Raw genomic sequence first — 15409 nt, forward strand, 5'->3', positions numbered from 1 at the left:
GTATCATCTCGTGATGGAGGGAGGAGTAATTTTAAGACGTATATGGGAATTGAGACCATTATCTTTCCCTTAGGATGTTCCTGTGTTCAATTGTTACTCCGTTTCTGAGTATAAAAGAATCTTTGAATTAGAGATTCAAGAAATTTTTTCCTGAAAGACGACGGAAAATATTTAGACATCCTTTAGAACGGAGGATTTTTATATAAAAAAATACAGAACTCAACAATCTATTCGATCCTCCGATCCCCTTTCTATAGTTGGCTCACGCGTACGTCGGATCCATGCTAAAGGACTGCCAAGTTTGTCATCTAAAGACCCACAATGTACGATCTTCTTTCTATGTTTTTCAATCCCACGTTTTGCAATTGCATTCTTGTACACCTTATTCAACCTACTTCCAAGAAGTGGCCAAACAATTCTCAACGACTAAATAAGCTCGACTCCAAAATGTAAAATAGTACTCCCTCAAATGCTTCATTTTCTAAAAGGTCTGAGCCAAACTGTTTAGATTGGAAACTTAAAAAGATCTTAGGCAAAAAACAGTCATGAAAAATGTAAAACAATACAGTAGTAAAAACTATATTTTCAGGACTACAATCAAAATGTATCATAAGTATCAAATTTTCAAAACCATCAATATGCGATTTGGCACCTTTTTAGATTAAATTTGAACGCAGTAGATACTAGACAGGTATGGACGAGCGAATCATCAGCTATTTAGAAACGACATAGGTAAACAGGCACACACTGCAACAAGGGTAGTAACAAAACCATGTAAGGCTCACACCCTATGTTCGATATCAAAATAATAGAAATTAGTCTTAATAGCACCCTGGTTTTAACCAACGAAAATAACAGTACTAAATCGACAAGACAAACATTGCTAGCACAGTTTAGTTGCTCACGCAATAACAGCAATAACGTGAACAAAGCGAGATATTAAGCTCCCACTAGGTATCCCTCAAGCAAACACAGAACCATCCAGACCTCATTTCTTCTTGGCGGCAGCCTTGGTCACCTTGGCTCCAGTTGGGTCCTTCTTCTCCACACTCTTGATGACTCCGACAGCCACCGTTTGCCTCATGTCCCGGACAGCAAAGCGACCAAGAGGAGGATACTCAGAAAAGGTCTCCACCACCATGGGCTTAGTGGGAACCATCTTCACCATACCAGCATCACCGTTCTTGAGGAATTTAGGCTCCTTCTCAAGCTCCTTGCCAGACCGCCTATCAATCTTGGTAACGAGCTCAGCAAACTTGACAGCAATGTGTGAGGTGTGGCAGTCCAGCACTGGGGCATAGCCGTTGCCGATCTGCCCAGGGTGGTTCATGATGATGACCTGGGAGGTGAAGCTAGCAGCCTCCTTGGCAGGGTCATCCTTGGAGTTGGAGGCCACATACCCACGCTTCAGATCCTTCACAGCAACATTCTTAACGTTGAAGCCAACATTGTCACCAGGAAGGGCCTCCTGGAGAGCCTCATGGTGCATCTCAACAGACTTAACCTCAGTAGTAAGTCCACTAGGACCAAAGGTAACAACCATACCAGGCTTGATGATACCAGTCTCAACACGCCCAACAGGAACAGTTCCAATACCACCAATCTTGTACACATCCTGAAGGGGGAGACGCAGGGGCTTGTCTGAAGGCCTCTTTGGCTCATTGATCAAGTCCAGAGCCTCAAGTAGGGTTGGGCCCTTGTACCAGTCAAGGTTGGTGGACCTCTCAATCATGTTGTCACCTTCGAAACCAGAGATGGGAACAAAGTGGATCTTGTCTGGGTTGTATCCAACCTTCTTCAGGTAGGAAGAGACTTCCTTCACAATCTCATCATAACGGGCCTTTGAGTACTTGGGTGTGGTGGCGTCCATCTGTAAAACAGCAAAACCCAAACAATATCATTAGTTGAATGAGATAAGTGACATAAACAGCAAGCAAACAGTATAAATGCAAGAACATAATAATCAAAGCTTACTGGTAGACTACACTTAATTAAGGGATGAAATTTCTTGGGGTCAACAGAAATAATCACCAGGCGGATAAACATACTTCACATGGCAAAGAAGACTGCAAAGAGAGCTGTAAGTGCGGCAAAGGGTAGAGCGTACGAGGATCTTTACCAACATTTGAGTACGAAGGAAGGAGAGAAGGACATTTATAGGATGGCTAGGGTTCGTGAGAGAGACAAGGGACTTCAACCAAGTGCATTAAGAATGAAAGGGAGCATCTCTTGGTGAAGGAGGATGAGATCCGACATCGATGACAAGAGTATTTTGACAAATTGTTCAATGGTGAGAATAAGAACACAACCTTTCAGTTGAATGACTCTTTTGATGACACCAATAGGCGCTTTGTGCAGAGAATCCAAGAATCTGAGGTTAGAGAGGCGTTGAAAAGGATGAAAGGAGGTAAGGCGATGGGACCGGATGGTATCCCAATCGAGGTGTGGAGATGCCTTGGGGACATAGCTATAGTATGGCTAACCAAGCTGTTCAACCATATTTTTCGATCGAACAAGATGTCTGACGAGTGAAGAAAAAGTATATTGGTACCGATCTACAAGAATAAAGGGAATATTCAAAGTTGTACTAATTACCGAGGAATTAAGTTGATGAGTCATACTATGAAGCTATTGAAGAGAGTTATCGAGCATAGCTTGAGAGCAATAACGCGGGTCTCTATGAACCAATTTGGTTTCATGCCCGGAAGGTCAACCATGGAAGCCATTTTCTTAATAAGACAAGTTATGGAGCGGTATAGGGAAAAGGACCTACACATGGTTTTTATTGACTTAGGGAAGGCTTATGATAAAATACGAATGTTATGTGGTGGGCTTTATACAAACATAAAGTCCCAACAAAGTACGTCAGGCTCATTAAGGACATGTACAACAATGTTGTGACTAGTGTTCGGACAAGTGATGGAGACACGGATGACTCCCCGATTAGGATAGAACTACATCAAGTGTTAGCTTTGAGCCCTTATCTGTTTGCCTTAGTGATGGATGAGGTCACAAGGGAAATACAAGGGGACATCCCTTGGTATGTGCTTTTCACGGACGATGTAGTGCTAGTTGATGTAAGCCGGACAGGAGTAAATCAGAAACTAGAGTCATGGCGGGAGACTTTGGAGTCCAAAGGTTTTAGACTCAGTAGAACTAAAACTGAGTATATGAGATGTAACTTCAGCACTACTACTCGGGAGGAGGAAGATATTAATTTGGAAGGTCAAGTAGTGCCTAGAAAGGATACCTTTCGATATTTAGGATCAATGCTACAGAGAGACGGGGATATTGATGAAGATGTTAGCCATAGAATCAAAGCAGAGTGGATGAAGTGGCGCCAAGCATCTGATGTCCTATGTGACAAAAGGGTACCACAGAAGCTAAAAGGCAAGTTTTATAAGACGACGATTATACCTGCTATGTTGTATGGTGCAAAATGTTGGCCTACGAAAAGACATGTTCAACAAATAAGTGTCACGAAAATGCGTATGTTGCATTGGATTTGCGGTCATACAAGAGATGGAGTTCGAAACAATGATATACGTGATAGATTAAGGGTAGCACCAATTGAAGAAAAACTTATCTAACACCGGTTGAGATGGTTTAGACATGCCCAACAGAGACCTCCAGAGGCACCGGTGCGTAGTGGAATCCTAAGCCAGGATAGTAACATGAAGAGAGGCAGAGGAAGACAGAAATTGACTTAGAGACAATAAAAGGAGAATAGAAAGGATGGAATATACCCAAAGACTTAGCCTTAGATAGGAGTGCTTGGAAAACAGCTATTCATGTGCCTGAACCTTGATGGCTTCTGCGGGGTTTCAACTCTAGCCTACCCCAACTTGTTTGGGAAGACTTTGTTGTTGTTGTTGTAACTACTAGTGCAAGCTATAAAAATATAAAGCAAGTAAAACTGGTGCATGCCAACAAAGCCTACTGATTGACAAAGTAAACACTAAGTAACAATTATAATCATATAAAGACAGTTAAATTATGCAAACTCTTGTGCTTTAATTCCATATGTATTGCAAGAACTTCAGAATTTCTAAAAACAAGTGGAATCATAAATTTAAATGACCTATTGGAAAATTGTCTTGGAAAAATCATATTAGATTATGAAAACTAATGAAAATGAATTGCTATCATACATTAACATGCAGGAAGCAGACGGCCTTAAGCAATCAATTTCATTTCATCAAATTTGGTACAACTAAAATCAGCTATTTAACCAGAATGCAAATACAGTATTCAACTTGAAGACAGTATAATTGAGTGCAGATAAATATTGCTAGACTATTCAAACACATAATTACAAGCATCTCAGATCATTAACCAGACTAGAGAGGAATTCCTGGAATCATACCTTGTTGCAGCAGCAAATCATCTGCTTCACTCCAAGTGTGAAAGCAAGGAGAGCATGCTCACGGGTCTGGCCATCCTTGGAGATACCAGCCTCAAAACCACCAGTGGTGGAGTCAATGATAAGAACAGCACAGTCAGCCTGGGAAGTGCCAGTGATCATATTCTTGATGAAGTCACGGTGTCCAGGGGCATCAATGACAGTGCAGTAGTACTTGGTGGTCTCGAACTTCCACAGGGCGATATCAATTGTGATACCTCTCTCACGCTCAGCCTTGAGCTTGTCAAGCACCCATGCATACTTGAAGGACCGCTTGTTCATCTCCGCAGCCTCTTTCTCGAACCTCTCGATCACACGCTTGTCAATACCTCCAAGCTTGTAGATCAGGTGGCCAGTGGTGGTCGACTTGCCAGAGTCGACATGGCCAATGACCACAATGTTGATGTGAGTCTTCTCCTTACCCATGGCTGAAGGGAAATGCTACACTTCTGCTTGCATCAAAATTAGCAGGTAAAAACAGTTAGAAATAAATATAGGTACGTCAAATTTAGCAGATAAAAACAGTTAGAAATAAATATATGGGATTAAACCAGAAACCAAACAATCCCCAAGAACAGGAAAATCTAAAGTGGAAGTACCCCACACGTAATATCAGAGATCGGAAACTGAATCTAATGAACAACGCAACAGTAATAATCTATGGCCGAGAATTAGTTGCAAACTGCAATCAGGTTTATATACGGAGTACATACGAAAGGTAGATGAGGAGGCGGAAACAAAACTTGGATTACTACTCCAGCACATGAAGCGGCTCAGTTCAAACACGCAAAACAGAGTTCAAGTGTCTCAGCCACGTAATATCATAGATCGGAAACTGGATCTAGTCTAAAACAACGAAACGGTTATAATTTATGGCTCAACAATCAGTTGTAAACTGCAATCGAGTTCAAACATAGACACTAAATAAAGGCAGAGGAGGCGGAAACAACACTTGATTAGAAATCCAGTGCATGAATCGGCTCAGCTCATCACATAGACGACAAACGCTAATCAAGTGCATGAATCGACTCACCCCATCACACATAGACGACAAACCCAGTAGATCTGGGCATCAAACAAACAGGCTCAAAGCACAGCGAAAAGAGAAGGAAGAGAAGCGCGCTCAAAGCACAGCGAAAATAGAAGGAAGAGAAGCGCGCGCGCGGCAGTGTACCTCGTCGGGCGTCAGCGAAGTGGCGTGGTTACGGCTCGCCGCTGATCTGAGGATACGGTGTCGGCGCGTCGGCTACTCCCGGTCTGCGGCGGCCGACTGCGTCTGAGGGTTTGAAAACAGGATGGAGCTAGGTTTTTATAAGGACGGCGCCCTAGGGCTAGGGCATGGATGAATGGGCTATCGGGCCCAAAATCACTTCATGGGCCACAAATGAAAAAAAAAAAAGCGTCCGACCTACACATACTACTCCGTGTGCTACAAGACGTCTAAGACCCAACCAACCACGTATACTAAAACGAAACATGAAAATTAAATTCAAAAAAGTATTTTGGTCGCTCAAAAAATTTCAAGCTTTGGTATACTAGCAGAGGTACTGCATGCGAGTGGGATAGAGGACGATGGGGGAAACCTTTGGGGAGGAGACGACATGAGGGAATTCAACGGTAGAAAGATTTCGGAGCTACGGTTTCTGTCGCTGGTAAGCCGACTGATGTTGTTTTGTTATGAGAGAAAAACATTGTATCATATTTGATACGATCAAGCGAACAGTGTGTAAAGAAGTTTGAATTTATGCTTGTTATGCTCTTATAGATCTTTAGATATTAGTTACACTCTAATGTCATAGAGACTAGAATTGTAGACTTCAAATATAGATCTAATAGACCAAACATTTTCTTTTGTTCTAATGAGGGCTCGTTTCTCTTTTGAAAAAGGGTCCTTTACTCTTTTGGACCGTTCAAGCAACCCATATAGGTAATTTTCTTAGAAATTAAAAAAATGATAGATTTTGAAAAGATAGCTGGTCGAGAAGTTAAGTTTGTCTATTCAATTTTAGCATTTATACGTAATTAATAACCAGCAAGGGAGCATCTCTACTCCTAAAAAGCCCGTAGTGGAATCGTCAACACCTTCTGCGCCCTGCTAGACTTTCTTTGCCCTGCCTGTGATCTGACATGCGCCGACACATGGGGCCCACCGGTCTCCATCCACCCCGATCAAACTCTCCTCGCGCTCCTTCTCCGCTGCCATTGCCACTGCCAGCTCCACCCCTTGGGCTCCCCATCCTTGCTAGCTTGGCGCAGGACTCTCCTCGCCCTCTTTGATGTCGTGTGCTGCCCCAAAGACACTCGCGTTGCCTCTGTCGCCACCACCACCACCACCCGCTTCTGTCTCTGCCAAGCGAGGAGGAGGCAACAAGGCATATTGTGGCGCGAGGAGACGGGAGAAGAACCCCTACACAGCGCCTTGCACGTCGTTGTCACCGCATGTCCTACTCCACCACCGGTGACAGCAGTTGCAGGGGCGCGAGGAAGTTGAGCTCTCCTTCGGTGCCAAAGATGACCAGGTGAGTGCTCGCTTGTCCCGATTCTAGCTGCTTTGAATGGCAACACCTCATAGCAGTCTAGAACCCTAGCTGCTTTGAATCTATTGTTCCTCGCAGCACCTAGCAGCAGTTTGCCTTGGCCCATTGTTGTTGTAGACCGCGTTCGACCTCTACATTCTCTGTCGTGCAGACGTTGAAAGTGCATTTGCCCCCTATGTGGGTTTTGGTGTACTAATGACATTCAAATTCAGGGCTAATGAAATCTTAATGAGATTTATCGTAGCTTTAGTCCCATGAAAGAATCAAAGAGTTGATTTAGATGAAATGGTGTCCCTCAATTCTTAAGTATAAAAGGCAAACGAACTCAAAAAGATCTTCAAAGCTTTTATCTTTTATTTTGGGTTTAGGTCTGCCGTACTATAAAGAAGGATACAAGTTTAGGTGGTCTGAGAAAGATAGAGTGCTCAAGCATAAAAATAAAATCAAAAGAGAGACACTCAAGCACCTCATGGACACTTAGATATAGTTTTTAGGAGTTTGGTCGTCAGAACTGCCGACGTTTACGAGGAGTTGTGGCTGTCGGAAGTCCCAGCTCCCGCAAAAAATCCCGAGCCTTAGGACTTACTTGCTTGAGCCAGAAGTCTCGCCAGCCGTTGGGAGTTCCGACGCTAGCCGAGCAAGCCTATTTGACTATGTCGTGAATAGTGTTTCCTATAGGCACTAGAAGTTTCGGCGATATGTGTCAAAACTTTCAACGCAGATCTGAACGATTAGATTATGCCTATGAGTATAAATAACTCTCTTCTCTCTTCTAACTGTTACCCACTCATTCATTGCGACCTAACTCCGGCCAAAATAGCTCCCAAACATTCATTGCTCCCCTCCTCTCTCCTTTGCTCCTAACTTTGATTCCCATAAGGATTTGAGTGAAAGGAGAGTGGATTGAGTGAGAGAATCACTTTAGCAAGTTTAAGCACTTGATTTCTTCGTCAAGCCAGTTGAATTTGTGTATATTACTCTTGGAGCTTTGCTCCTAGCCGACTAGGCATCGCTCAAGAGCTTCCATTTTATGGAAGAGCCTTGGAAAGTATGTATTACCCTTGATTTGTTAGTGGAAAGCTCAAGTAACCTTTGTGGTTGCCTTGAGAGAGTCAAGGAGGTGAAAGAGACTCTGACCTTTGTGGTCACCTCAACAACGAGGACGTAGGAGCTCTTTTGTGGGGTTACCAAACCTCAGGATAAATCCTTATATCCCGTGTGCTTGTTGTTGTGATTTGTGCTATCATATTTGTTCTTGTTATTTTCTCTTCTCCCCAAAGCATCTCTTCAGGTTTGGACTCAAACTATGAAGTGAAGGCTTTTCGGTGTCAAAAGAGGAACCCCAATGCTTCACCTTACCACTAGGAAGTAGGGTTGTAAGTTATCGGATTCACAAAGTTCATTTTAGCTTGGATTGAGTAGTTCACTTAGGAGTCAGAACTACTGACTGTTTGTGTCGAAACATCCGGCTGTCAGAAGTTTCAGCCCAAACCGTCAGAAGTTTCGACAGTGACTGACAAGTTACTTTGAGTTTTGTGTAGAAATTTTTAGATACGCCTATTCACCCTCCCTCTAGGCATTGTTTAGATCCTTTTAATTGTATTAGAGTAAGGTCTTCTTTTAGCGCTTCACCGCATGAGAAGAAACAACGTCAGACACTAAAAAAATGCAAGCAGATGCCGTCGAGTTGGGCAAGCAAATTGCTAAAGAATTGATGGCTGAGCAAACCAAGTTTTTCCAAGATGAAATGAAGAAGATGCATGATGAGATGAGCAAGTCGAAGGTTGAGTTGAGCAAGAAAGTTGAAGATGCTATTAGTGGCAAGATTGATGGAGCCAAAGATAATGCAAGTGATGTTGGAGCAGGAAATGAGAATGTTCAATGAAAGGGAATCTATTCAAGCACCGATTTTGACTATGGACAACTCATCAAAGGTCCGCCCATGCATTTCCCTACTGTCAACCATGGCAAGCCACCTCACTTTGATGGAACAAAATACAGCGATTGGGCCTACAAGATGAAGATGCACCTCATTGCCGCAAGACTTTGGGAAGTTGTGGAAGTTCGTGTGTTCATTCCCACCGATGAAGATAGAGAAATAACTCTGGAAGAAGCATAATCTCCATCAAAATGCATAAGCCGTATCTTTGCTTGTCTCAAGTTTGAGTCCGGATGAGTTGCTGGCAGTCCTTAACGACCATACCCGACCACCAATTTATATCTAAAACAGGAGAAATAAACAAACTTTTGACATATACACATTTACTATTAAACATAATTCCACTTGTATGGGAAGAATCATGTTTTGCAGGACATACATCTGAATACAAGTGAAAAACATAACAAAAGGCGCAACTCGAAAGGCGTAAAGTAGAAATGCGCAAAGGAAATAAATGGAGAAGCCCACCTTCATGCCTTATCTGAGCCGAGCACCGACGTGGGAGGAGCCTAGGCCTAGCCACCAGCCCAAATAACAAAGGCGGTGGCCTAGCGAGCCAGCTAGGGTGAGGCTAAACCCTAGGTGCGCCCGCACCCTAGGCGGCGTGGCCTAGGTCCATCCTCTGTAGGCAGTTGCATGGTGGCATGCAAAGGTGGCTCAGGGCAGTTTCCTATTTTACCATGCACCAAACCAATATGTAGCTAGTATAAATAGATGAGTGGAGCTTTCTCTCACACACACCTTATTTGGGCTCTACTTCACTACCACACTCTTGTTCTCTTTTACCTTTTAGTAGTATTTGGAGCTAGCAAAGCTATCAAGATGGGCTTGGCTCCTTAGAAGAAAGAGAGAAATCTTGGTATGAATACAATGAGAATTTCTTCCAAAGTCTTGCTCTCATATTATTAATATAGTTGTGCTATTGAACTAGAGTATAGTTTTTATGTTATAATCATGACATATGAACTAGCAAATAATTTCTATGCTATGAGCTTAACATATAAGACTTTATGCTTAAATATTCATATAACTTGTATGATTAGAAGTAGAGCTAAGTTGAGGTGGCGGTTCGTTGTTCCTTTGGGTTTACCCATGTTCTATGCTTGTTGATCCATAGGGTTAGAGTCTTGGGGGATATGGGTAGTTTCTTTGTACACGGTCATGGTGCTTGGGTGCACAAAAGCCTTCAGATATGATGGTACTCCATGGTTGAGGGGTAGGTGGTAGGTGGTGATAGCCATATCCATCCCTTGTAATCCCCCACGTTTGGGTATTGTGTAGGAGTCTTAAAGTCTCCCTGGCTTGCTAGCAGACTAGTGTCCGGAGATCTTCTCGTCCATCTTGCACTTAGTTCTAGCTCTAATCATGTAAGTTGTATGATCATCAACTGTTCTTTGCATGGCTATATTAGAACATGCCTACTCCACTTAGGAATATTCTTTTATTTTGAAAGTGCAATCAAGCCTGAATTATGGATTTTGGTGATAATGACCATGCAATTAGAGAACTAATGAGATTTATTGAGATGACAAGCAGGAAATTTATATTCGAGGATGCTACACGAAACGGAGGAGCCCCCAATTACAATGTAGATGGCTTCAAACTCAAAGGAGGTTTAAATTCTTTTATATTTTGAATTTGAGTATAAGAAAAGCCATACTATAAATGGAGACACAATGCTTAAGCTAATATATGCTACCAAGTGCTCAAGCAACCACATGCATCCTTAGATTCATAGCCAAGACAATCTATACTTCACTATAACCCTTGCTATCTTGCGTGGTGTGGCACTGTCGCACTTGAAGAGAGGCACTGCCACACTTAGGTCGCGGGCTCCATCTCGCCCAACCCTAAGGTCATGGGCTCCGTCTCGCCCAACCCCAAGGTCATGGGCTCTGTCTCATCCAACCCCAAGGACGTGGGCTCTATCTCATCTGACCTCAAGGCTGTAGGCTCAGTGTCGCCCAAACCCTTAGGTGCAGTGATCGTTGGGGTCTAAGGGTATATAAATACCTTTCCCCTTCTTCCCCAATGGTAATCTGCCTCTTCTTCCTCACTTCAGAATGCTCAAAATAGAGTAGGAGCTCTCTCTCTCTCCCTCCATTGTTGACCTCAAGCCCCAAAGCAAGTTCATTGATTTTCCCATCAATCCTTGAGGGAAAAGAGTCTAAAACTCGATCAAAGAGCAGCTCCATTGATTTTCCAACTCTAAAAAGCACTTGGTTCATGTTTTGGTTGGTGGTTGTGTTTGTTACTCTTGGAGCTTAGCTCCTAGCTGGCTAGAGCATCGCCCGTGAAGCTCGCCAACTTGTGTGGCAGCTCTAGGAGTTTTGAAACCATTTCTTAAAGTTAGTAAACTCACCCCTCATCTCAAGAGTTAAGCCTTTTGACTTGATAATGGGAAAGGGTTAGAAATCCTTAAGCCTTAATGGCTAACCTCAACAACATGGAGGTAGGCAAGCCTTGGTGATGAGCTGAACCATTGAATAAATCTTTGTGTCACTTGTGCTTGATTCATATTACTTGCATAAAATATTGTGGTCGAGGTAATTTCTAGAGTTTCTAGTCGATCTACTTGTGTGTGGTGTTCCTACCACTTCTAGCTCTTGATCTGTGATTGTCATACCTGCAGTAAGCTAAGAAATTTCTCTGATCTAAGTTTTCATTCATAGATTTTGAACTGTGATTCAAAGTTGTCTATAGGTGCGGTAGTGCCGCTGTTATGGCTCAGCAGTGCCGCAATCCGGTAGTGCCACCCTCTAGAGCGGTAGTGCCGCTGGGTAAATTTGATAAAAGTTTGAGTGTTTGTTTTGATAGGCCTATTCACCCCCTCTCTAGGTTAACTAGAGATCCTACATATTCTTTATTTCTCTTTTATCCTTGAGGTTGGCCTAGATGTGTGTCCACTATCCTTGAAATATCGTTTTTACCCCTATCATAGACTATTGGTTCACTATGCATGTAATCATGTTCATATCCATGCTAAACTCTTACACTTTGCCTTCCTTTAGGAAAATATAAATAACGATACCATGAATATTTCTAGGTGAAATGCTACAATGATAGATCCATGCACTTGTAGATTTTATTTTTGTAATCATTAAGAACTATAGTGTTGATATTTCTTGGCGGCGTCCCTAATGTTTAATAAATCTTAGTGATGGTGCTAAGAATTACCAACAGACATTTCTAGTGCCATTGCCATGGATGGATTTATCTCCAAACTTGGTAGTGATGCTAAGAAATGCCAACAAGCATTTCTAGCGCCGTTGCCGAGGAAGGCATGGGTTAAAAGAATCTAGCAGTATATGATCTTGATAACATGCATGAATGGTAACCATAGTTTATGCAAGCTAACTCTACTTGTTTTCTCTCTGTTATGGATGAAAATAGGATAGTGTATGACCAGTTACAACCTGTTAGACAACTACACAGAGAACCTAGAGGCACTCCTAAGTAAGAACAGGTCCCATACCGCTTCTTCCTCTGCTACTCTATCGATAGCTAAACCAGTCACCCTCACACCATCTGCTACTACCGCTATGCCCAAGTCACTCCACGACTACTCCACCCATGTTGTTGCCAATGTGCTTGTTGGGCCTTGTGTCAACACGGGTACCAGAAAACTTTGAGCTTCGAACTGGCCTAATCACGATGGTGCAAGCAAACCAGTTTTGTAGTTTGCCTAGCGATGATGCAAGTGCATACTTGCAACACTTCCTTGAGCTGTGCAACACCATTGTCATAAAAGACATCACCCAGCAAGCATCAGGTCCATCTATTTCCCTTCTCCCTTGTAGGAAAGGTGAAGTAGTGGTTTTACAAGGAAACAGAAGCCATCAACACGCGGGACAAATGTTCCGCGACGTTCCTCATGAAATTTTTCCTCATGGGCAAAACCAATGCCCTAAGGGGAAAATTTTAAATTTCCAATAGAATTCCATGGAATCTACCCTAAGGTATGGGAAAGGCTGTAGGATTATATCCAAGCCTGCCCGCACCATGGGATGGAGAACTAGCTCATACTCTAGAACTTCTATGATGGGCTAACACCTATGTCTAAGGGGCACATAGATGCCGCTGCTGGAGACACATTTCTTTCTCTCACCATTGATGGAGCCATGGCTCTCATCGAGAAGATGGTGACAAATCAAAGCTGGGGGGAGAAAGAAAACAACAAAAAGGCATGCATACCATGAAGGAGGGGGATATGCTTGCCGTAAAAATGGATTTGCTATTGAAGAGACTTAACAAGCATGCCACCAACAAAGAAGCTATGAAAGGCACCATCAAGGCCATGAACTCTCAAATGACTTGCGAAGTTTGTGGTGAAGTCGAACACTCAGGGGACGATTGCTCTAAGACCCACAAAGAAGCATCATACATCAATAACGAGTTCTGACAAAATAATAACAGGTCAAACAATCAATCCCGCCCATAATGAGGTAATTCGAATTACAATTCAAATCTCAATTTGAATTAGCCTCTTTGAAAGACTTGGTCTTGGGCCAGGCCAAAATAAATGAAAGCCTTACTAAAAAGCTATCATATAATTACAAAATACTAGAAAATATTAACTCAAAAATAGAAGATCTATCTTCCTCTATTAAAAATCAATTGAGCTTTAACAAAATGATAGAAACTCAATTAGCTCAAATTGCTGCCGCTATTCGTGTTAATAATGAAGGGAAAATCCCAAGGCAACCTAGGAATTCCTTTGAAAAAGTTAATATGGTGACCACGATGAGTTGTAAGTCCACTCATGATCCACCAAACCCTAACAATAAAATAGGAAAAGCACAAGGGCAATATAAGGAAGGATCCTCACCATCAACAAAACACAAAAAGATCAAGAGGAGGAGGAAACGACACCGCAATGGTGCTCGGGGTTTCACCGAAGACCTCGCCGTCGGTGAGCTTTCATTGGTCAAAGTGCCATCCTTTGCTCCTATGTCACTAACGGGTGGGACCCATTGACCTATGGGCCCTCGCTGTCAGTCGTAGTGGGTGCACTGGACTAGGTGCACCTAGCAGCTGAGCTCGATTTGAAATTCAATTTTCTTTATTTATTATTCTAGATTTTGTAGCAAACTTTAAAAATTCAGATCTAGTGCTAGGAGTGTCCAAATTGAGTGATACAAATTTTGTTAGATTCTTTATGAAGTGTACTATTTGATCAAAATATGAAACCTACTATTTAGGATATTTTTCTATGGGAGTTAACTTGAGCTAGATAAGTGCTTTTAAATTTGTTTCCATCTTGTAAAATGCATATCTTGAGCTAGGGAAGTGCAAAAATTGTGATTCTAATTTTACTGGTCTTGTGTTAACATTCTCTAGCTAGAAAAAATGCTAAACCTATAGTAGGTATACTTGGAATATGGTCTTTCTATTTAACCATAATTAATTGCTAGTTTCTAGTGAAAATAAATGGGGTAAAAATACATAACTTATGATTATACAAATTTTTACATAGTGTTATGGTGCTAGGATGAAAGTAAAAAATATGAAATCTATTGTTTGATACTTTTCAGTAGGCTAAACTATTTTTGCTAAAATAAGTCTATGCAACTTCTTATTTTTGTAGAGATGGATATACTTATCCAAATGACATGAAATTTGTACAATATACTTTTGGGGTCATATGTAGGCTACTGTAATTTTCTTAGAATTTATTGTGCATGTTGATATATGTTCCTTATTTCACCTTAGTGTCCAAATAAATTAATAAAGGCATTTAAATAATTTATTTGGGCTTGACCATTATGTTTTCTAAAGTGTATATAATGTCTATGAACTATTGGTACCATTGGTTGTGCCCAGATTTGATTGCTTATATGCAATAAAATATTAATTGATCTATAATTCAATTATAGTGACTGTTTTGGATAGTTTCTGTTGTTAAGTAAATTACATGGGTAGAATGATGTTTACTGTGAATCTTTCGATAACAAAGTTGTAGATAACTTACTTATCTTTTTTGTGTCAAATTTTCATGGCAATAGACTAAATGGTTTGAGAGTTATAGCTGTTGGAAGTTGGTCTCCAGAAATACTTATTCTCAGGAATTTTTGGATAGATATGAGAAATTGCTTTGTTTTACCTTGATAACCATTGAATCATATTGAGGTGACTATAAGAAAGTTGTAGGTAGTTTTATAAGCTATCTAGAAAGTCCAAAATCATAGTATTTGGTTGAGTAGAACTCTAGATATGGCCACAACAAGTAGCTGTTGTTTACTGCCAAGTAAATTACTAAGTCAAATCATAATTGTTTGTCTGATGTGATGCTTTTTTAGATGCTTAGGCTAATTGAGATTAGTTGATGATGAACAACTTTATCTTAGGTTACTAGAACTTGATGAGTGTATGGTTCTTGTACTATAGAAGAGATATGCACCTACTCCGTAAAGATCGACTAGAAAAAAGTTATACATCTACTTGGTCAACGAATGTTAAACTTATCATACATCTTGTGGATAACCATGCTCATGCATATGCACTTCATCAGGTCATCTGATCTCTTATGCA

The 15409-nt window shown here is 41.5% G+C and overlaps 1 protein-coding gene across 1 annotated transcript; it reads right to left on the minus strand.

Moving 5' to 3' along the window:
- Positions 1–729: 729 nt before the first annotated feature.
- On the minus strand, positions 730–5710 carry LOC136526769 (elongation factor 1-alpha-like). The gene is made up of 3 exons (XM_066519362.1): positions 5577–5710; positions 4367–4851; positions 730–1870 (listed from the first exon to the last, which is right to left on the minus strand). Exons 2-3 carry the CDS (start codon positions 4826–4828, stop codon positions 989–991), a joined length of 1344 nt encoding a protein of 447 aa, XP_066375459.1. The 5' UTR covers positions 4829–4851; positions 5577–5710; the 3' UTR covers positions 730–988.
- Positions 5711–15409: the final 9699 nt, after the last annotated feature.

The sequence above is a fragment of the Miscanthus floridulus genome, chromosome 19, assembly GCF_019320115.1.
Source record: "Miscanthus floridulus cultivar M001 chromosome 19, ASM1932011v1, whole genome shotgun sequence".
Taxonomy (NCBI): domain Eukaryota; kingdom Viridiplantae; phylum Streptophyta; class Magnoliopsida; order Poales; family Poaceae; genus Miscanthus; species Miscanthus floridulus.

Bases quoted from the DNA above. Each gene is read 5' to 3' on its own strand.
- LOC136526769 (XM_066519362.1), bottom strand. From the start codon at position 4,828: ATGGGTAAGGAGAAGACTCACATCAACATTGTGGTCATTGGCCATGTC. The intron at 1,871-4,366 runs GTATGATTCCAG...GCTGTTTTACAG, and splicing joins TGATTTGCTGCTGCAACAAG to ATGGACGCCACCACACCCAA.